At 43.7% G+C, this 24,551-nt stretch overlaps 1 protein-coding gene across 1 annotated transcript in view; it reads left to right on the forward strand.

Moving 5' to 3' along the window:
• The window catches only part of nr6a1a (nuclear receptor subfamily 6, group A, member 1a), a 79,908-nt gene that overhangs the window by 6,928 nt on the left and 48,429 nt on the right, over positions 1-24,551 (forward strand). Inside the window, exon 2 of the mRNA XM_071906743.1 lies at positions 9,454-9,501. Within this exon, the coding sequence (XP_071762844.1) occupies positions 9,454-9,501 (48 nt within the window). The remainder of the gene's footprint in view (positions 1-9,453; positions 9,502-24,551) is intronic.

Below are 24,551 nucleotides of genomic sequence, written 5' to 3' on the forward strand. Positions count from 1 at the left end.
AGCTATAGACTAGTATGGCTAGTCTGAACTTGGAAGGTCAACTAGGCTAACTAGCTAACCTAGATGACGTAATATGATTACATTTTTTCAGTTAATAGCAAGTACTAGGCTTCATAATATCAGCTACCTCCTCTGTTGCCCATTGCCTTTGTTGTACCAAAATTTGTATCTCCTAAAAATCTGACAATGACTTCATACAAAAATACAACTTTAAACCACTTTGCAAGGAATTTGATAACATACTGAGTTAAAGGGAAGGTTCAGTGATTTTAGAGGCCTATCCTATTTATCACTAACAATATCCACTATTTTAACATTCAAAACATTTTTACATCAGAGTTTTTGTCTCAGAGAAATCAGCACCAGCCTCCTGTTAGCTTTTGTCAGTAGGGTATGAAACCCTTGCTTTCAAAACTATTATTTCTTTCTTACTATTACTACAACTATGGAAGTATATGGAATGACTTGCAAGTGATTTGAAAAGGTATGGTTTCATACCCATTGACTTGTGCTAACATTGCTAACAAATGATAATAGGTGGGTTAGGTGGTTGTGATTTCAGAGAAACGCAAGCTCTAATGTAAAAACTTCTGGCACATTCTAAGAGGGGGCTTGATTAGTGATTAATAGGGCAGTCTTAGAACATCGCTGAACCTTCCCTTTAAGGCTTTTTCCAAACGTGATTCACATGCTATAGAAAAGTAATCCAGCCTGAAGGCAACACAGATAACTTTGGCAGTATCACAATAAGTGGTATAGATATTTTTCTATCGCTGTCTATCCTCCTACATTTGATAATATAAAATGGCAGCGTGCCTAGCTCAGTCCATATAAGTATGCAATTACAAAGTGAAAGAAGTCTCACGCAAAATTCATTAATGTTATCCTTGTAATAATCATTCTTGTGAAAGAGATATTATATATCACGAGAGACTTCCTTGTTAAAGAAAAGTTAAATAAAAAATAAAAATGTAATTTCAAAATACATTTGTACTTACAGATACACTTGTTATGGGTCAAGAAGCCATATAACAGACCCTGTTTTCACAAAGAGAAACACATCCTTATTAAAGTGAAAAAGATTAAAATGACAAACAAACAACAACAACAAAAAACAAAACTAAACATTAACAAGCAAACAAAATGTGTAGGGCGGAGTACCTGACATGGTGGGCGGTAATAAGTCTAGCAGGGTTTTACATTAAGTTATTAATAATTATATTTGTATGGGTTAGAGAAGATCAGGTCGTCTACTAAAGCCCATTTAGAAATACATTTGTCAGATTGTAACCTTAACCGAGTCATTCTTTCCATTTCTTGTAGTTCTTTCAGTTTGGATATCCATTGCTCATGTGTTGGGGGATCAGATTGATCCAATACTTTTGTAATGTAAAAGTAAACTGTAGCTTCTGTATCATGGAATCCAGTCTTTTAGCCTGACCTGCCCTTCTCGGACTTGATTGAACAATCTTGTAGTCGATTAACCCAAATGACAGAGAAGCAGTTGAATCTAAGAAACACAGTGGCTGTATGCTACGCAGGCAGATGCCCCCGGTGTGTGTTTTTTTGGTTTGTGTTATAAGATGATTATTATCAGATGGCTGCTAGCCCTGAGTTTGCACAGTGCAGTACGCTATCCAGCTCTCCAAGGTAGTAAAACTCTGACCCCTGGTATGATGAAAGGGAAGTTGATCCTTTGAGCGTGTCAAGCCGTGGTGACGGAGCCCCCGCCCCTCTGACCACAGCGTGACCCTCGGCCCAGCCGCCCGCCGGGATTAGCTCAGATAAAGACATACACTCATTAGTTTAACATAACACACACCGATGAGGAGAGAGTATTAAAAAGTCTCAAAGGCTATAAAAAGTGGCCTTCCTACCCCTTGTGGACCATTTCAGCGTTTGATCTTAAGGCTCATGTTGTGATGTAGTCACAAATAAAAAAGTGGGTAAACTCTGACCTCTAGCCGGTGATCATCATCAGGTAAACATACAACAAAAATCATATATTTTCAGAAAGAGATGCAGTACATTTATGGTGTTTCCTTAAAAGATCCTGTATGGCTTCCATACGTTTGATTCTAAAGCCTCATAAAGATTTCTATCAGCCTAAAAAGGTGATACATTCTGTTCTTTTAGATGCGTTCACCCTCCACTTTGCCAATGATTGTCGCTTAACAATATACTGCAATGAATGTAATGGCTTTGTAAGGAGATGAATTATGGATTTTGAAATGTCTTTAACTTCTCGCAAAAATCTCTACATGATTCTAACATGGGGGGAAAGTGTCATCCTGTCTTTTTGTCACCTTTAGTTTATTGCACCCTTAAAAAAGAATCTGGTGGGTTAGGGTTTGCGAGAACTCACGAGACCCGAGGACGCTTCCTGAACTTGAGTGGCGCTGGGAGGCAGTACCACGGGGCAATGCGCTTTGTCAGCCAGAAGCAGTGGGGAGGACAGAGTAGACATTGTGCTGCGCTGTGTTACACAGTCAGGTCAAGGGTCAGGTGTAGAGGTCAAAGGGATGACCGCCGAGCAGCCTGTGGAGCCAACACTCGAGTTCCTCCACAATCTGTCATATGTGATATCCACCATGAGGCGCTGAGATGCCCGGAGCCCCTACGGAGCCAAAGAGGGAATAAGATTGCTAATCAGGCTCTGTGCCAAGTCCCATTGTGATCTTGAAGAGGGGGGCGCATATAAGTGTTCCTGAATGGTTGTAAATAGGCTTGAGTATGTGATTTAGGGTTTACCTGTGGGACTCGGTGTTAGGTGGCGCTCCTCAGATTCGGCAGGCCATTAACACCCACTGGAGGCAACATTGACCCCATAAGGGAACAATAAGCCTTTGAAACCGGCCCGCTAGATGGGGTGATCCAGCGGCACTGGCCCTCCTCATGCCAGGTGGTCGCATAACAGTGGAAATGTCGCTCCTCTCCACTTGGTTATAACCCCATCTGCTCCTTCAAGGCAGTCTGTGGCGAGGCAAGGCAAACTGAGACTCCTCACTGTCATGCTTGGCCGTCTCTGTTGCCTGTCTCTGCAGGAGGGGGATGGATTGAGTAGTGCCCAAGGGGTAGTCGGCCCTTTCCACTCTGACCCCGCAGCAGCGGAGCATTCATTTTCCCCCGTAATGTAGTGAAAACAATGATCTATCTGTGGCCGGTGTTTCCTCTCATCAATCTTACAGTCGGGAGGGGGTGATTGATTGATTGATTGATGGATGGATTGACAGAGTGGAGGAGCTGACGTCACTCAACCCACAACTGTATTGTTCAAGCGTAAATGGGAGAGGAGATCTCACAAAACTTCTCCCATCTGTGCCGTGCCTCAGTCAGTCACTTTTCCATGCAGAGGGAACTCAGTTCTTAAAGTGGTAATCTGTGAATTCTTGATTTTGTCTCCATCTTTGTCACTAAGCGTTCATTGCTGTGGTGTTTCTGCACTGCTCTTCCCAGAGATCACCTGTCAATCAAACAGTGTGTCCAGTACTGTGACGTCTTTTTCCTTGGACTTTCTGTCGATGCAGTTTGAGTTTCTGTAGTTGTCGCTCTTCTCTTTATATATATATATATAGGTATGGGGATATAGGTTGGGACCATCATTTGGTTCCCCTGTATTAGAAGTAAGCTAAGCTCAGGCAAGCACGGAGAGGGAATATTGTCAACTGGTTTATTCATGGTAACAGGGAGGCTCAATCACAGGCTATCAAAGGTTCATGGAAACAAATTAGCCAATAGCCAGGTTACTGTGGCATGTGAATGTAGCCACCAACTCACTCAGCTCATACCTCTTCTTCCCCGTCATCATTTTCCCCTCTGTCCTGTTGTTTCGGGCCAGGCTTTCCCAGTGCAACGTGATAGATGGTGGCCAGGTCTCAGTGCTGAGATAAGAGCGGGGCTGAGCTGAGGGCCGGCCAGCCTGGCAGGTAGAGGCCAACCTACTCAGATAACAGGCTGGCGTTGCCCTCCGCTGGCCATGCGGAACCCCAGCCATCTGGGACAGAAGACCTGGGACAGTGATGGACTGATATAGGGGCTGCATGAATGTTTGGGGGGTACAGGGTTCGTAGGGCAGCGCTAATGGCTTTGGTTTGGGGATAGGGGGTGGGGGGATGATATTGGGGGATTTGGTGTACATTCAAAGTTCCACTCTGTTGCATGTACATTATCATCAAACCCCCTACATTGTGGCCTCATGCACAAACAACTCCAGCCATATGGCTCTTTCCAATGAGGAATGTGACTTCTACAGTATGTGGCGATGGCGAATGGTGAATGGCTGATCATATTGCAAAGATACATTACAAGGTCTGTTCATTTACCACAATGTTGTCTAAGAGCGCGATTACGCCTACAGTTGGTTTTCTTTGGTCTGAACCAGAGTGGAAAAGTTGACTTTGTTGCATTTTTGTATTTGGTTTGTTTAGGTTCACACTGCCCAACTACAAGTGAACCAGGGCTTGTAAACAAAAGTCACATGACTCACAAGTAGCTTGTTTATTGCAGTTTTGGTAACCTGTCATCCTGCCAGGTTAGAGATTTTGGTCAAAACAAATCTGATTCCAGTTTCTGAAACTAGTAGCTAAGCATGATGGACTTGTCTGCACTCTTCTTCTCTGGAAGAATGAAGAAATAGCTGAATATGAGCATCAGTCCAGACTGCAGTTTGTTATGCTAGGCTTTCCAAGCACAAGCAACTACCAGCTATCAGATGTTAACATCAGTCTCCTTTTACCCATAAACCCTTGCGTTTTGGGATTGTTTCCTGTAGTTGGTTCAGATTACGCTCTCACTCCTAACAAACCGCACTGCAGTTCTCTTGTTAGAGGACAGAATCAGTGGTTCTCAACAAAGAGTCTGCAGGTTTTCATTCCAACCAAACACAACAGCAGCTGATTCCACTGATTAACACACTTTCAACTGGAGAGGAGGAACTAATCAGTGAAATCAGCTGCTGCAGTGATTGGTTGAAATGAAAACCTGCATACATGTCTCTATAATAGCATGCAATTGAGAACCACTGGGTCTAAATCACCTTTATTCACTTGCTTACACTTCCAAACACCATACTCCATTTAGTCCACCCGTAAGAGCTCAAAGCTGCCCATAATGAAGGACTGATGTAGTACTGAACCAGTCAGGGTGAATGCTATACTGAGCATGCATGGCCTGGCTTCATCCAGAGGGGGGTGAGAGAGAGAGAGAGAGAGAGAGAGAGAGAGAGAGAGAGAGAGAGAGAGAGAGAGAGAGAGAGAGAGAGAGAGAGAGAGAGAGGGGGACAAGAGAGCTGGTATGTTATTTTGATGGGGAGCTGATTGCGCCGGAGGTTGCAGAGGTTTTAGAGGTGAAAGGTTAAAGATGCAGCCTTTCTTTGTCAACACACAATGGGCCACAGCGGAGTAGGCTCCGGCTGTATTGGCTGCTGCTGGAAGCCCTCCCAGCCTCGGGCTACAATGGTCAATAAGCTGTCATGAGGATTAGCAACAGAGACCACACACTGGAGAGCTCCATTCTTCTCCGCCGCTAGTCCATTATCAAACTAACACTGCTACCTTGGAGCTCGGGCCGAAGCTGGGGTTAATCCTAGAGCTGAGTGCTTGCGGAGAGAAAAGTGGAAAATTATGTCTGTGAAAGGATTGCCATGACCTGTATTCTTACAGTATTCTTTCACAGAAATCATTTTATATTAGGGTTAGATTGTTGTATCAATTTGCTGCTATTGGCCTTTATTAAATATCTGATATCACCCAGTCAGTGTCTTCCACCTCTGATATGATGGAGGTTCCTCCCTGACCATGGCTACATAAATAAAAAACTGTCTTTTTTGTTTGTAAAATTAATTCTTCATTTAAAAGCAGCTGCTAATCCTAAAAGAATTTGATAATCCTGGATTTTAATGGAGAGTTTTAGTGTCCCATGATGGTCTAAATGCTGTTTCAGAGGCTTTTCCACCTTGACAAGAAACACTGAATATATATTTTTTGGCATGAAAATGGTCAAATTTAAAGATATTGAAAATCAGCACAAAATACTGGCTATAGTCCCAAGATCAGTATCAGCCTTCAAAAAGCCCATATCAGTGGAACCCTAGCATGTATGTGGCGTGCAGACTAACCCTGTCTGCACGTGTGTTTGTGTGTTATGCGCGAATGTGTGTGTGTGTGTGTGTTCAAGGGAGAGTGATTGGGGCACGTGTGTTTGAACAGAATGTGTGTGTCGGTGTGTGTGTGTGTCGGTGTATGCTCCAGGGAGAACATATGCCGGTGTTGATCGGGGGGGGGGGGGGGCTGTAGGAGGGAGGGAGGGAGGGAGGAGGGGGGGGGCAGCTGGCGTGTGTCGGGTCAGGGGTCTACAGCTGTTGATAGCAGGGTGGTACATTGACAGAGATGGGGGGGGGGGGGGATCTGACGCACCGGTGGCACCACTTTGCGCTCTTCTGGATTTTTGAGTGATGGAGCTGGCCCGGCCGGCGCGTGTGTAAGTGAGAAGCGGAGTCGGCGTCTGCAGCCGACGGCCGGCACAGATGGTCGGGCTGCTGGTGGAGGAGAGATGGAAAAAGAGAAAGTGGGTATGAAATAAAGAAGAAGCCAAGGGAGTGGGAAGTGGGAAGTCTGTGGGAAGACCTTAACCTGATCTGATTCTAATGAGACATTTTGACCAGATTCCACACAAGTATGCATGAACGCTATTGTATTTGTTAGGATTCTTCTTCTTCTTCTTTTTCTGTCATAAAATGATCTGTAAGCCAGAGACCGTAAGTCCTAGACCAACCAAATTTGGTGAATAGATTTCAAATCTCCTTCACTACTGACTGAGGCAACAAAAATGAACACAATCAGACAGATGGTGGCACTATAACATGCTGCCTTACATTTTGGCCAATAGATCTTAAACGGCCTAGAATACTTTTTTTCCATTGCACATATTTGTTTTCATTTCAACCCTGACAGCATTTTCTTTTTCTTTTTTGGCTATTTCTCTTGCAAAGTTGTTCCAGTCTACTTTAAATTCTGCACACAGCGTATGTGGATGTCCTGTATTATGGCTATTACACAGCAGTTTGATACTCCTAACCATTTGGCTGTGAAACACAGATTTGACGGTGAAAATGCAAGCAGAAAGTGAGGCTTAATTCTTAAAAGTTTGATGCTAGAGCAACCAAATTTCACATAAAAGTTTGGGATGAACCCAGAAGTCTGTCAGACCACATTTCATAGCTCCACCAACCTTGTAATAGCACTGATTTCTTTATTTGTCTGACAAAGTTGCCTCATTCTCCACCAAATTTTGCACACAGCATATTTCAACTGCTTACATCATCTTTGTATCACAGAATTTTGATACTTGCAACCAAGATGACGGTGAAAACACACAAACAAGAAGAGATGCATTCCTTAACGCAACCAAACTTCATATAAATGTTTGCGATGGGCTTAAAAGTGTGTCAGACCATATTTGCTTGTGCTTTATAGCTTTACCATGAGGCCAAAAAAATGTCAGCCACTATTTCACCTGTTTCACCTATTTCACAGTTGCAGGAAAGAAGTGTTCTATCTTTGAGATGTAGAACTATTGTTATTATTATTGTTAGTAATAGTGTAGTGTCACATGGTCTAAATGCTGTTTCAGAGGCTTTTCCACCCTGAGAAGAATACAATTATGGGGGAAACACTGAATACATGTATGTCTTTTTTGGTGTGAAAATGGGTCAAATTTAAAGATAGTGAATATCAGCACAAACATTGACTATTGGCAGCTTCAATCCAAAACTATTGGCATTAGTAGTAGCATTAACCTTCAAAAACCTATATTGATCAAACTTGTAATAGGCAATAGATTAATTACTGAAATATTAATACACACTAACAATGAGTTAGGCATCATCCATCTTGGGATCTTGGGGATAAGAATGAAAAAACATGCAACTGGGTTTAACCTCAACAAGACTTCATATTTATATAAAGGTTTTGAAGATAGACCTTCTTGGTATTGGCTCTGCAGGAATACTTCAATAAATATCTTATTGCATATTACACAGATGTTCTCTTTGTTTAATTTGACCTATTTCCCACATTAACAACTAGTGACTAACACAGAACTTCAACACTACACTGAGTAGCGATGCATTTCTTCACTGCTGATACCAAGTCTAAGTATTGAACTTTGAATATTGACCGATGCTGAGTATCTAATCTGTCTAAGACACTGAACAATACACGTGGCTGGATAATCCATTTCTCTCCATTAGTCATGTATGTATGAGCTGCACTGAATGGGAGCTGTATCTGTGTCTATGTGCTTATCAAGGGTGGAAGTAACAAACTACATTTAGGCTTGTAACTGTAACCGAGTAGCTTTTTTGTGTACTTGCATTTTTTTAATTCAGTAATTTTACTCAAATTCATTTTGACTTAAGTATTGTACATTTTAAATCACGTCCACTACAGAGCACAAATTTTATAGGCTCTCCATAAGCATTGCATCAGAAGCATCTGGCCAGTCATAAATTGACCAATTGTGGAGCCATTAGCGGTGAACAGTCAGTCAGCAGAGACGAAGAATCTGGCTTTACTTTGCTTATTCACTTTATTTCATAGTTGCTTTAAATGATAATAATCTACACTGCAAAAAATGGCGAGCTGTCCAGTGATTTTATCTTGTTTCCAGACCTATCAAGTTTATTTCATGATATTTTTAGTCAAATCATCTCACTGCACTGGCAGATAATCTTGCTGGTTTTAATAAATTTCAACTTGATTCATGCCAATATGACTTCTTTCAAGAAATCATCATAAAACAATGAAGAAAATCTGGAAACAAGAAACTTTCTCCGAGACAATTTCACTTTTACCAAGTAAATGTCCTGAAACAAGTTACATTATCCTGAAAAAAAGTCAAATTTGTTGAAACCGGTAAAATTAACTAAAATTAGCTTTTTAAGTCTGGATACAAGATAAAATAACTTAACAAGTCTGTCAGTTTTTGCAGTGTAGTTTGAACTCATTCTGCATGGAAACGCTCATATGTCCATAAAAAAAAAAAAAAAAGTAACTCAGTAACTTTTACTATGAGTACTTTTTAAATGAGCTACTTTTCATTTTTACTCAAGTAGACTTTTCCATCCGTAGGCTTTACTTCTACCTAAGTAATAGTTCAGCAAAGTAATAGTACTTGTACTTAAGCTGGATATCTAGTACTCTTTCCACTCCCGGTGCTTCTGTTACTACATGAGTTGTCCATATGTTCATGCACCAACAAACAAATTCCTGTACATTTCCATCCTATTTCGGCTCCAATAAGCCTTTCTGTGTATATAATAAAATAAAGTCTCCTTGCTTTCTTTACTTCTGTTTGTTGTGTCTTTAGTATTGGGGAAATCATCATACAGTATTGACCTTATAGGGACATCTAGCTAATCTGCCCCTATGTAACTTGTCTTGTTTTATTTTTCAGGCTTTTATGGTGACCATCCATTGGAGGCCGAACAGAACGACAGCATGGGTGAGTTCACAGACATGCATTTACTTCTGAAACCTTACAGGAGTACACAGCTCCTTCTGCTGTGTGTACTGTCTAGCATTCTACATTGTAAATGACTTGACTTTGTTGCCATTTTCCCATTTCATTCTCAAGTAACTAAGGTAAATATTAGATGTAAATGTCATAATGTCACAACCACAAACATCTTCCTGTCATTGTACTATCAGGGTCAGTTTCAGGTTCTGGCATCAAATCCTTAGCTAAAGGTCGCCCTCTAGTGGTGCCATCATTTTACTGAATGGCTTATAATTGCCTTTCAAATCCACAAGAGGGGAGTATTAACTCAATAATAATGTAGCAACCACTTCCATCAACCCTATCCCCTGGTCTCCTTGGCAGTAATAGGAAAAGGAAGTGTGAAATAAAATCCAATTGTTGAAGATAATAAGACATCGAGAGGTAAATCGATGGCATACAGATTTATGATATGTAAGATTATTGTGGCTTCTTGTTTCAGGGAGGAAAAAACTGGTCTAGGAAAGCGGTTAGACATCAATTCTTCCTATGTGTGTGTGGCAGTTTTCTGAGATGATCTAGGTCTATATGTCTATATGGATGTGTTTTGGTTACAGAGCATGTCCCGTAATAGAAAGGTCATCTGTTTGATCCCTTTAGCAAGTACACTGCTCCGTCATTGAAGGTGGCTCTGCGTTAAGAATATCAAATGATGACTAGAATGCAAGTCTTAAACCTAAAATGTAAAAATCATAATCGGGAGAGTCTCTGTCCAGAGGAAGCCGCGAGGGAAGGGAATGGAAGGGAAGGGCCGGGGTTAGGGGACCGTCCAATGTTAAGGTCCAGGTTCAGGCGAAGTTCACTCGGACTCCCCCTGGCTGCAGAGTGCAGCGCCAGGTGGCAGCGCCGAGGGGTCGGAGGTCAGACTCAGTTCAGAAACTCCTGACCTCGCCGTGACTCCCGCGCCTGACCTGATTGTGCGCAGCGGACTCTCCTCCTCGGCCCGGGCTTTCTCAATCACGGGCCCTCTATAAACCCGGGGGTGGGGGTCGCTAAGAGAAGTGGAAGGAAGCCGGGGAGGAACTATTAAAACCCCGTGCACACAATGAATGGACGGCATTGTAGGGAGGAGGCGTGGATTTATGAGGCCCGAAGCCCTGATTGGGTTGTAAACTTGAGGAGGTGGGCTCCTCTCTCTCTCTCTCTCTCTCTCTCTCTCTCTCTCTCTGCCTCTATTCTCCTCCCAGGATGCCTCGGTGCACGCAGTGGGCAAGGGTGATGTTGGGGTCAAGGGGGGCTGTGGAGAGTGGAGCGGAGGTGGGGGGGTGAGGCAGGGCTCCTCGAGCTTGTAAATGCTCTGACAGGGGTGGGAATTCAGAGACCCCCATTCAGTGAGCAAAAACCCAGGTCAGGGGCCAAATAGCTGAGTTAGCAACAGCTGTTTTCAACACTAGGCCCCGGTGATGAAGTCCTAATCTCTCCTCTAAAATCTGAAATTAGAGGATTTAAATCGGGGATCTGCTGATACCCCCCCCCCCCCCCCCCCCCGCCACCCCATACCACGTCTCTCTCTGCAAACTGGAACCGAAAATGGTTCTTCGGCGCGATGCCATAGAAGAACCATCTCTGGTTTCACAAAGACCCTTTCAAGAGCTTCTTAGTTCTTATTCATGGCATTAATGTGGAAAACAAGCAAACACCTCCATAGTATATATTGTGCAATTGCAAATACAAGGGCAGATAAACAAAAACACAATGCAGGTGTCCAAGCAAGGAGAGCAGAAATGGTTCTTTAAAGTTCTGAACCTTGGTCTAGAGATGGTTCTTCTCTGGCATCACTCTGAAGAACCATTATTTTTCAGTGTGAGCCTCCATCGCCATCTTCGGGGAACCTGCAGATGATGATTTACTGGCATTTGATTTGTGGCTTGCAGTGTCCTGTGCACAGATGTGGCCCTTTGGGATGCTGATAAAATGCAGGAGAAACACAATGTCCGTAAAAGCTGCACACTTTCTCGCTCACGCATCCATTTGCTTCAATTATTCATCTTTTTAAATTTTCATCGCGCAAGCAAATCATTGTTTAGTCCCATATTTTTGCTAGCGTTATGAAAAATTGAAATGATAAATAATTGAAACGAGTGATTAAGTATGCGGCAAACTAGTTTTCAGGGCCGTGAACTCACCTGTAGCTGGATTCATAACTTTCATATTAGAAAATGTTCCTGTTATTGAGTCAGGATTTTTTGGTGGCTTGTATTGGTTTGGATGGAGCGGGCAGGCTGGCTCCTCCTCCGCTCACCTCTGGGCTGACCTGGCTCGGCTGCTGGATTCAAACCTCAAACTCCTCCCAGTCCCCCCCCCCGAAGTCCCGGCCCACAGCTGACCAATCGCTGCGGAGCGGGTCGGCGGTGGGGTTATCAGGGGGCTTCGCTGGCTGCCTCTGCTCCGCGGTTAATCATTACCAGCTGCCGATTCCACCGCAGGGACGGGACTTTCTCTCCTCAACTTTGCCCTGAGTGGTTTCACTATTCAGCTTCAACGTGCTGCTTCCAATTCAGTGGAGTAAACTTGATCATATCTGAGGGAATTATCATGGCAGGCATAAGAATAAAGGCAGCAAAACAGCTATTTATACATGAAAAAGGCCATTTTAATAATCACAGGTACAGTGTAGAGGGGAGATAGAGGGTAAACTATTACATTACATGGGTTCCTAAGGTACATGATATGCCAAGAAAGACTTGATTTTGATTCAGTTATGTTCTGGATGACACTATTCAATCCCATTGGGTTGATCATTGTCATGTTAATGAGTGACCCATCTCCTGTTGAGAAACTCATGGAGCAATACCAGTCGCAATATGCGGCAGAGACCATAAGGGGGCAGTAGATCCATGCCAGACCCCCATGTTATGTAGCTCCCACGTGCCACCTGGACCCAATGAACTCAACACCCATATGGAACTACTTGGCAGGGTCCCAACACATGCCTTTCCTTTGTCCTCACATAACTGGGCTAACTTCATATGTCTGTGTCCAAAAGTCATTTAAGATCACCGGGTTCTCATTTGGCCATGTGCGGCCGAGCACTTGACGCCGCTTCAGATCCCCCTTCTCTTTGTTCCTTTGTGGCGTTTTCCCCTTTAAAGTGGAATTTACTGTAAGCTGAAGCGGTATGAATATACAGTAAAGAGAGGCCGCTACACTTTATTTCACTTGATTTTTCTGTTCCTCTCCCATGGGTGCCCCAGCCTCTTGCTCTTCGGTCGTGGCGTGAGTGCCGGAAAGTGTTTCGGAGCGGCGCCTGACCTCCGTGCTTTCTTGTCATTTTAGCCCTTAATAATTCACGATCAGCCTAGATTTTGATTCACCGTTCCTCCTCTCGCTTGATGCAACTCGCGTTGGCGTCAGACTCGGGGTCAAGCCTGCAGAGTGTTTCCAGGTCACAGAGAAGTGGGTCACGCTGTTCCCAGTGTCAGAGCCTATAACTTCACAGTGTGTGATGACAAAGCCCAACTCCACAGGGATAAACAAGCAGACTTTTGTGTGGCCCTAATATATGTCGCAAACAGCATCCACTCTCCATATACCTCTTAAGGACAGGGCAGAGCACTGTATGGCTTTACAGGACGGGTAGACTCATGTGCATTGCTGCAATGAGAACTTGCAATGAAATTAGATTTTCTTTGCACTTCTTATTCATTCATTTAATCATTCAATTATGTTTTTTGTGAATTCCTTAAAAGCAGTAATGTATCCCAGAATACTGAATAGGTGTGGTGGACCATCCTGCCTTAAAGAGCTGCTAACCCTAAAAGAATTTCATTATTCTGGGTTTCAGTGGAGAGTTTTAGTGTCCCATGATGGTCTAAATGCTGTTTCAGAGGCTTTTCCACCCTGACAAGAATACAACTTTGAGTGAAACACTGAATACTTGTCATTTTTTGGCATGAAACAGGACAAATTTAAAAATCTTGAATATTGGCACCAAATACCGTCTATCGGCAACTTTGGTCTAAAAATATTGCTACTGTATCTGCCTTCAGAAACCCATATTGGTCAAACCTTAGTTTTGCTTTCCTCTTATGATCTTATGATGACCCCCAAAACTAAATTCAAGATGATATTATAAAAGCAGTTATTGTATTTATTGGACTCACGTTGCAATTTCACACATAGATTTCTTCCCTCTGACCCAGCGTTAAAGGTTGACTTTATGTGTATGTGAAACTCCCTGGGGAAATCGTGTTAGTTTGCTCTTTGTTAAGACAGTTGAAAGACCAGAGCGACCCAGGCTGGTTTTCATTGTCCCCTCAGACACTTTCCACTGTAAATAAAGGGTAAAACATGCATTGGGTCTGGCCTGGCTGGAAAACGTCAATGTGTTTGAAATTTCCCAGCATGTTAACATAACCTTACAGGGCAATTACTGTGAGATTATTTCCATATGTCTGTATCTCCTCCAATTACATACTGAAAGGGGGCTGGGGGGGGGGGGTGGGGGGTGGTGGTGGGGGGGTGGTTAACTTCCCAAGAATCAAGAGCAGATTGTTTCACTTTTTTTTTTTTTTTTTTGAGCGGGTTGACTTGAACCGAAATTGAATTTAGTGTGAAAATGTGTTTCACGTCTGTGTTAAGTTTTAGCTACAGTGAATCTGTGGGTCCTGAGCTCTCTATTGGGCTCTATTGCTATCAGTGCTCCTTGGGTTAGATGGCAGGGGGTAATACTGGTTAGAAAGTCTGTCAGGTAACTGCGAACGTCACAGGTTTGATCCCCACAACAGCCATTGTGTCCTCTTGAAGTGTCCTTGACTGGTCATGGAATTTCTGGAATATCATGGATTTTTGAGAGGTTTATTCCACAAAGGGAGGGTCAAGGAATTTGATACATTCTCTGGGGAAGTCAGGGAATATCAGAGAATTTTACAAATGGGTCACTTTACAATAATATAGCAGAATGTAACTATTTTTCAACTTGTTCCACACATTCTTTGCATTAAGCCTAGGTCACACTACAAGAGTGTTCCAGTCACACTACCAGATTCTGTCGTTCAAAAACACTTTCCCATTCATCCAGACCAGTTTGCTGTAAATACAATGTAAAAGTAGATGTTCTATTGTTTCTCGAAACATCACAAGATAGCTGGTAGTTGGTAAATAAATGTGCAATGTGGGACTAGTGCAATGCACAGACTCTACTTTTTATTTTTCATTGTCTTTTTCACTTGTCCTGCACCTGTGAAGTACATTTCTTTCACAGAAGCTACAGTTTGCATTTACATTACAAATGTAAAGTGATATCATTACAAGAATAACAATGAGAAATTTTCTATGAGACTTCTTTCACCTAATTTGTAATTACATACTAATGTGGACTGATCCAGGCACACTTCCATTTTGTACCATTTGTTGTATAGCAACTTATCAAGGGTGGAGCAGGTGGAGTTGGGAATCTTACTGATGTCAACTATCTACGTGAGTTGTTGTTAGCCTATACGTGACTTCTCTTCCGGTTCATTTTCTTTTTCTTCCCCTTCTATCTAAACTCCCATTGGTTGTTGCCAGTGTCACTCTTAGATTTCAGTCTTGGACCGCTTCACACTACATGAACTGGACCAGACTTAGCCAGACAAATTCAAACATGTTTGAAAAAATTGCGTCGGGCCAAATGACCAGAGACCCGTTCACACTACAGGATAATCTGTGCTGACCACTGGACCCGATTCAATCTCCCAACCCTGGGTTTAGAATCTGCATTTAAATTGTGTAGTGTGACCTAGGCTTAAGATAGTTTTCAGCCCAATTGGAATGGAAACCACACTGTTCACCCCTTTTGGAACACAACATTAACAAACCAGGAAGTAATACAATTTTATAGGTCATGGACTCACTCTGTCTTAGTTATGGAAAGTCATGCAAAAATTATGGAATTTTACATCAGTGCCACAGTGTACCTGCTTGCTCTGAATAAGACTGTCAGATAAAATGCCTGGGCTGGTCCTCAGTTTCCATTTATGGCCAATATTAAACAAATCACTCTTGAATTACTGTTCCAAAACATGGAGAATAATGTGACCAAGCCCAACAAGCATTTCATAAACAACAATGCGCAGGAGGCGGCCAAGTCATCAACCCATACGAGCACAAAATTTTCACTGTATGATATTGATATTATGGCATGGTAAAAATTCATATTAGAACAGTTTTGGAAACTGATAACAGGGGATTAAATCAGGGGATTAAATAAATGTTAAAGCTGCATTAAGCAACTTCACATGCCACAGCCAGAGGTAACTGTAAAATTTGAACTTCAATAGCCTCCCCAGAAATCCTGTGACGTGAGGTCAGTAAACTGCACACAGCACACTCATGTTTACCAGTCTTGCTGCTCTGTGATGCTTTATACCAAAGGAAACCAAAGGGACCAGAGAGGAAAAGATCTAATGTTGGTGAGTCCAGCTTTCTCTGGACGGAGCGCTGCTCACTGCTGTTTAGGAGACAGTTTGGATTTCACTCTTCAGTTTTGATTCGTCAATTCCTGTGTGGAGAACATTTCTCACCAATGACCATACTGACTCCAGAATTTAATTTGGGCAAATGTGGTTTAATTAGTCTCAAATGTGATTTAGGCTGATAAGACAAGTGTATTTTTTTACAAAAAAATCTTCCCCTAGTGTAGCTTTAAGCCAGAATTGGAACCAAGTTTGGTCTGGCTACATTTTCCGCATTGTCAACGGTATGTTGTACCAAGTCCTTTCGCGTACACATCAGTTGTGATCCTCTCTCCCAGGCAGCAGCCGATTACTGAGGTGTTTGAACCGCAGTCTGCATTCATTGATCAGTGAGTTGTTCTCATGTAAACCCACCGACAGCAATGAATGTTTATTGCAGCCTTAAGTGCTGTGCCTCGGAACTGGACCGGTCCGATGATGCTGGCTGAACAGGGCGGCACTAGGGGGGTGGCCTTGTGGTCAGAGAGACTGTTGGGTAACTGAAGGTCGCAGGTTCGATCGCCGCAATCACCAATGGGTCCATCAACAGCCGTGCGGTTCTGATCCCCTACCTGCTTGCTCTGGATCGCAAAGAGCGTCACTTGAATGCCTACAAATGTAGAGAATTCTTGGTGTCCAGAGGATCCGAGACTAGCAGACTGGGCCTGGAGGTGCAGTGTGTGTTGTGGTGTCCCTCAGGGTACAGTCAACGGTCGATGGTTTTGGTCAGAGCTCAAACTCACCGACAGCGTTGAATGTTCACCGAGGGCACCAGGAGAGGACAGTGTCTAGCCGCTGGTTTGCTTGGAACTTGCTTGACGATTCAAAGAAAGGCAACACATGCAATGCACCACTCACATTATTCTTTAACATGAGTAACGCAATTCAGCAACCAAGCTCATTTTCCTGTGTCCTCAGCCCGTCATAGTTTCACACAGACAAGTGGAAAATCACAGAAACACTCACTTGTCCCCCGCTTGTTGGTTCCCATCCAAACCACATATATTTAAAATGTCTGTGAATCAAATCTAAACTTCTATTTCGGGATTGCTATGATGTCAGTCAGTATTTTACATGTCTGCCTTTGCTGTCAGCAGATGGTAAAAGGGTGGAAATTAATATCTGTCTAATGCTAACCGGCATGAAGAGAGACTAGCGTGTTAGCTGTGGATAGCCTGTGTGTATCTGTACGTGCTTCGGTGTTTCTCTTGGCCCGTGCGGAGCAACTCCATGCCAAGGTGTATTACCGCACATGCCGGCATGGAGTTTCAAATGACGTTGATGAGAAGCCAGCGGGAGCAAGGAGCGGGGCGGTGATGCAAAGTTTTTGCTTTCCTGAAATAGCACGGAGATGCGGCGGGTGCCATCCTCCTTGTCGTCGCCTTCCGCAGACACAAAACTACTGACAAAACTCTCGTCTGTCTTCGCCGAGCCCGGAGTACCACTTCTCTCACCTTCAGCCTGCAGCAAGGAAAAACAGAAGAGAAAAAAAAAATCAGAAATGGCATGAATAAAAGGACAGAACGCGACGTCAATCAGGCTTGTGGAAGGAGGCGAGCGGTATACCGGCGTGATCAGAGAGCGCTGCTATGCCCCACAGCTTAAACTAGTGCACTGCAGTGTTGAGCTAGTTAGAGATTACTGTTCCCTTTACCCTGCGTTGAACCTCAGCTACTGCTCTGGGAGTGCGCCTTCCTGTGTTCGCCTCTTTGAGGTTGGAAAATCATGCAGTCATGTTTTATTAATGCTCTCTCTCTCTCGTTTGCCTGCTTCCCTTAACGCTGAAACACGGAGAAGGGATTTGAAACACTGTATTTCGTCTGTTCTGCCCTAGTCTTTTCATTTAGAGTTTTGGCATCTATGTAGGTTGGGGTTTGCGGGGGGTACAGGAGCCTGTTTGGGAGGTTACCTCACTGAATACATGATGCAACGCATTGGAGAGAGGTTTCTTGCAGTGGATCACACCGGGTTCCTTGTCTGTTAGATCAATCAGGCATGAGAGGGAACGACTGGGGGAGAATTCGATCTCCAGATTTCTACATTTTCGTTTTTTTAGAGGACCCATGTTCTTCTGCTTTCTGCATAATGAATGATCACTTGGGGAGAGGAGAGACAATTCACTTTACTGCGCACCGACACAGTTCACTGAACACGGAGGAGACATCATCGTCACTGCAATATAATGCAAACATATTTCTCATTTTAACCATATTCTAAGACGTTTCATGTATTCCATGAATTATTTTCCAAAGCCTTCTACCTTTCCGGTCTGGTGCTCACCCAGCAAGGAAAAAAACACAAAAAGTTAAAGATTAATTCTCGAAGACATTATTGATGATTATGGCTTGAAGCAAAGTAACCAAAATGGTGGTGGATGAAGGCTTTTTAATATTGTGCACTTCAAAAATGTCACGCCGTGTTATTTTTGGAGAATGGCTTTTGTTTGTCACCGTTGTTGCTACTTCAAGGTGCAAGTCACGGCCACGTCTTTCTTTTCTTCACTCGTCTGTTCTCTAAAGAGCTCCTCCACTGTAGCTAAGCGCCACCTTCCCTCCTTTTCTTTCCGAACAATAAATTCTCTCACATTTCCTAAGTTCTCCCTGTGTTTTCACTCGCACAAGGTGGGCAGTGATAGTTTTTTCAGTCCCTCTGGCTCTGGCTTCAATGGCTTCCCTCCTTGGCACTTGTACTTGCTTGGCTCTGTGCCCGCGACACACAGAGGCTTTTTCATTCTGAAATATCTCTCCCTCTCCTTCTCCCCTCTTTTTTCATTTGACAGACTTCCGCTCTGCCTGCACAGGGGAACACATGGGAAATGTATGTTAACTCAGCCACATGCTGAGTTATTCATCGGACGGGGAGTGGCAGTGCTTCCGCGTTGGGCTCTCGATACCACTGCCGTTGACGCGATCCGCAGGAACTTTGCATAACCGTCAGACTTTGCGCAAGTTTTTTAGAGTGTAAAAATAGCTGGGTGAGCATGAGAGCGACAGGGCCACAGCGAGGAGTGCAACAGTGCGATTGAACCAGTGTGAACCCTGCGTCGTCAGCACATTCCAGAGGTCGGACAATGAGAAGCACACAGTGTACTCTCTGTCATGCTGCCTGCATAGCCGGCCGGGCTTCTGCCAGGACTCCCATGCTGCCCTGAAACAAGGCCGACACAACGCACACAAACATTTCATGAAATGAGCACAAACTCTGAAGCGCAGGTTGTGTGTTGTGGACATAAATTATGTGGAGATTATGGTTCTCCACCGTGAAAGACAACAACAGGAATTGGACACTGTTTTACATGTGAAAGGTTAGCTAATAGTTAAGTTTAGGTTAGGGTTGAAACGTACTAAGAAAGGTCTAAGAAACAAAAAGTCACACAAGAAAATATGCGGCGAGGTGATCCATGTGGGCGGGAATCTAGCTTGTTTTAGTAAAGACTAACAAGTTGATCTGTTAGGGTTAAGATTAGACATGTAAAACTTTGGTTAAGGTTTTGGTCATTGTAGGAGCCAAATATGTTGTTGGAATAACCAGAATTTAATCAACCAGGTCACTCCTGGTTTAGACATCTCAGTAGCTTAAGTAATAGACTAAGCTCCTTTAATAGTCATGGTTAAATAAGAAACCTGCTATTTCAATGACAAACTACTGCCTGTTTCTAGTTGTGTCCTCTCCATATTATTTTTTCCTGCTAGGGATTTCTCTCACTTTTTGTACAAGTTATGTACAAATGGACATCATGCTCCAAATTTTAGACCTGACTGGCCAACCACACCAGCCAGGTAGCATGAAGCAAACTCTGACTGGGAAATACAGAGCCTCCAGAAGTCGTTGCAGCCTCTGGATATTCTAAACTTGATGAATATGTTGGCCATTTCCTCTGACAGTAGGAATGTTTTGCTCACATAACTGTACCCACAGCTAACCTGACACGTCCCGCATAGCTAGCATGCCTGTTCAAAAATACTCTGGCTGGGAGGCAGCCAACATATGCTCTCACCCACTTTCCCATCCCATCATGCCTCTGACAATTATTATTATACAATCCACTGGCACTGTCAGACTTCTCCTAATGGAAGTGCATGAGGAGATTAAATCGCTAAAATCACTAGCGTAGTGAGTGATCCTCTTCGTGGGCAAACTCAATCAAATTCAACAAATATGCCTTAATTGCTGTGTCAGTCAGAAAATAGGCTTTAAGTCAGATTGGACATTTTAATATCTGCCTGAATTAAGTAGTTTTTAATGAGATTTACTGGTGCAGCGGGGTCGGTGCAGTATCATATTTAGCTGTCACACTGGTGTAACGTTAGTTGTTGTCACACGTTTGCAGAGTGGTACCATCTGTGATATAATAGTGCTGATATAACATATGATAGTAACAGTACAAATTAGGGTTAGACTGATATATGGGGCCGATATTGGCCAGTAACACTGATTGATTGATTACATATTTATTGTAGAATTGATCAATACTGCACTGGTTGTCTATGGGAAGACCTTAACCTGAACTGATTCTAATGAGACATTTTAATCAGATTCTGCGCAATTGTGCATGATGTTTTCTCATTTTGATATTGTTAATGTTAATTCCATGTAATTTTTTAAGCTTTTTTGCCATGACAAAATGATCAGTATTGGTATTGGCCTTCAAAAGCCTGTATTAGTTAAATCTTCTCATATTCAATAGGATATTTACAGAAATATTTGGTACAAGCTATCACTGAGTTTACAAGGCGTCATATGGCGTCCATCTCCATTGATGCACAAAAAAATATCGGTATCAGTATTGGCCTTTGGAACCCCATATCGGCTGGACCTGGGTACAGGCGGTAGTGGACGGGCCGGCTGTGCTCCAGTGGAGGGACTCCTTCAGATCGCTGCCAGGCGGAGCGCCAAGCCCTTCCAGAAACACCCTGCCTCCACGTGCCACGGATCATCCTGCCAAGGCTCCTGGGGTTTCATTTGCAACCTTTCTATCTCCGCTGCCAGCATGTTTCTCAGCCTTAACCCTTGACTTTCTTGACGCTGCCTCGCTTGTTTTCTCTAACATCCTCACTGCTTATTCACTTCCATATCGGCCCTTTACGACTTACCTTTTGCTCCTCAGTCCCCCCACCGCAGCAGCTAGTATCCTCACTCTTTTCAGTTTTTAGCCAGCGTGTTGATTTAAGTCCCTGTCTGTCTGCCTGTTTTTCTGTCTCTCTCTCTCTCTCTTTTTTTCTCTCTCTGTCTTTTCTCGCTCGCTGCTGCGTACCTTTGAACCCTGGAGTGATGCACTTGATCACGTCACGTCAGTCTGGCTCTAGTCGACTTATCCACTCCCAGCATGCCTGAGAGAACCGCACTATATGTCACACTCCCCTCTCTTCTCCAAAGCTTCGTCGGCTCATTTCAGTCATGAGCGGTGAAGCTGATGAATATGTATCCCGGGCTCTTTTTTTTTTACAATTTTTTTTTTTTTGCAGCAGCAGTGTTGAGGATCTCTAACAAAGCGGGATGAGAGAGCCCTTTGTGGCTGTCTTCTGGATTTAGCCGTGACATTTCTCTGGAGCCTGCTGCCACTTTTTATCTTCAACAGACTTTATCCCCAGGTCAGACTCGCGGCCCCTCCTAAGCGCCGGCATTGTCAGAGCTCACACCCAAAATCCTACACTCTCTCAAACTATCATACTTCGTTCTGCAGGAACGCACACCGTCGTCTGTTCGACTCTTAAGGCCTTAAATGAGTCATTGAAAGCACAACAGAAATATCTGGCCGCACACAAACACACGTATCCGCGAGGAAGCCCAAACAAAAGGTTACACAACGCTCATTTATGGCACATAATCCGCTTTTTAATCTGTCTTGTCGACGCAGTGCGGTCGCGTTGCCGCCGCCGAGCAGCGGGGATCAGCGTTTTCCCCTCGCTTGCCCGCCGCTCAAACTCGCTGCACCCTGGATCGCAATAAGTACAGCGCGGAGCGGGGGCCATCATCATCATCTTAAACCGCCCTCCGTCTCCTACACCCCACCCCACCGACAAAGGAGGGAAGCCTCACACTGAGAGATTTAGAAATAGCACAGGGGCGGGGAGGCGGAGGAACGAAAATCACAGGCGGCAATGCTGATTTCATATTTCCGTTATCAGTGGGAGCCAGCAGGGTGAGCCAGCATGGGAATGACCTGGATATAGATTGACCTTTATTCTGTCCCACTGCTGCCTATGCCGCCTTACAGCAGGTCCAGACAGCCGGGGCGGACCTAGTCGATCTGCATCAGCCACGTCGGCGATGTATTTCACAAAGTCACTGAGCAGAAGCAGAACGAATGCGGGGAGGTTATCGACGGCAGAACACCTTAATCGAGGAGCAGAGGTGCAACCGGCCAAAATATGAAATGGATGGGCGCCACACTCTCTCCAGTAAAAGTAATGTTTATTTTACGAGAGAATGTTAAAGACGGGACGTTTTCGGCCAAGAAGGCCTTCTGCAGACGGTGCTCAGCAAGACAATGCAGCAATATATACAAACCCAAGACAATGGGAGAGACTTTTGTACCTTTGTACCTTGGAATGCCTTATTTTGCCATTTGGTTGGTGTGATGAACAAAAGCACCTTACAATACCGCAACGGCATACATGTTTATCCCCTAACCCCGGCAGTGAATTAGTGCCACAACTGTACAAGACCATTGTCCTTTCTCCATGTTATTCCCAAAAAGTCACATCACCCTGTGTCTTCGCCTGACATGCATTCACAAAGCATCGTGCCCCGTCCCAGTAGGGGCGTACGCGCTTGCGTCGCACCAGCGGGATACTGTGTCCTTAATGCTCTGTACCATGCTTTGTGCTCTGTTGACCTGATCAGCTCCGCCTAAGCCAAAGTTAAGCCCATCTTTTTTTTTGTTCTGCGTATGATAGACGAGGCTGCCGTTCACCGTGTACGCAGCTCGTCGACCCTGTTTTTGAGAGATTGGTACGAACGCGCCGCTCTCGACCGTAAATGCGGAATGCGGCGAAAACGAGAGAGGTAGAATATCGTGGCGGTTTTGAAACGGCTGATCCTCTGCAGAGCGCTTTGACGACGAGGCAGCCGGCGCGGCAGAGTTGTCGAGGCCAGTGCTTTGGAGAGTTGCTCAGAGACTTAACCTTCCTCCCCCGGCACCTTCCTCCTCTCGCGCGGAGGAAAATCTCTGCTGAATTCATGTCTCCTTTCAGATTTCTAAGAGGCGTTAAACCTTTCTGGATTAAAGAAGGTAATCTGACAGGCAGAAGATTGTATTAGCCGGAGTGTTGGCAGAGCTTTTAATTTCTCCTCTCTTTTCATTTTCCCCCCCTCTCTGCCTGCCTCTCCTGCTGACCCGCTATACGGCATTATTGTGTTTTCCTTTTGAATTACAGGAAAAACATCCACATTTTCTCATAGTATTCACTTTCTACTCTCTCTCGCGCACGCTCTCTATCGCTCTCTCGCCATATCTCTCTTTCTCCCTCGCCTACCTCTACCTCTATCTCTCTCGCTCTTACAGCAGTGACAGCATACTTGTGTGAACCCATGATTTATCATTTGCTAATCCATGCTGATTATGGAGCTTTCCACAGAGCCCTTATCTGTTGCTGAGCCCGCTTTTCACTCCATAGCTGCCAATTATCTTTCAGTCAGCCCGCAAACAGACCTGTCTCTGTCAGCCAGCTGAAGCCTCACGCACATTATACAGATGTATGCATGCACAGATGTGTATGCAAGCACACACACACACACATGCAAACATGCATGCATGTGTACACAGATGCAAGAATGCACGCACACATACAAAAACATCAATGACAGGCTGTCTTTATAAATATGGGTTTGTAAATTTCAACACTACTTCAATACCATTGGGAAAGATTGAATTTGATATTGAATTTTGTTTTGAATTTTGCTCAAAACTTTCACCAAATGTCTTCTGCCAGTTGAAACTCCAATTCAGTGTCACCTCCAGAGGGCATATGCATATGGATTAGAATAGTTAGAAAAAGAAGGAGGAGAAGAAAGTCTGTCAAATAGCTGAACACAAACAGTCCACCACATCTTGAACTGGATCCTAGTCCACCTGAACTGGTGCAGGAGCACAAATATGGAACTATTTCACTTACAGAATGCCCAACCAACATCAAAAACCCCTGTCCAAGTCAATGGTAACACAAGTACCATTGATATACAAGGGTAAACTTTTCAGACACAATTTTTAGATATTAACCCTCTTATTATGTTTGCGGGTCAATTTTCAACATTTAACATCTCTAAAAACATGATCAACATTATTTTTCCTGCTTGATACTCGATGACTGTCCCTAATTTCATGGGGAAAACTGGTAAGCATACAATTAACATGATGATATGTTTTCAAGGTCCTGTACACACTTTGTATACACAATAGCCCTTTGAAACCAGAGAAAATATAAAAGTTTTACACATATTTTCTTTCTCTTTGTTTTGAACTTTCCCATACAATTTATTGATCTTCTATTCTTCCCATGAAGAAGAAGATTCTTTCTGCCAATGAGGTCCTGTCACAGCTCTTTGAAAGACTATTTTGGT

This window comes from Centroberyx gerrardi, chromosome 8 (genome assembly GCF_048128805.1).
Source record: "Centroberyx gerrardi isolate f3 chromosome 8, fCenGer3.hap1.cur.20231027, whole genome shotgun sequence".
NCBI classification, from domain to species: domain Eukaryota; kingdom Metazoa; phylum Chordata; class Actinopteri; order Beryciformes; family Berycidae; genus Centroberyx; species Centroberyx gerrardi.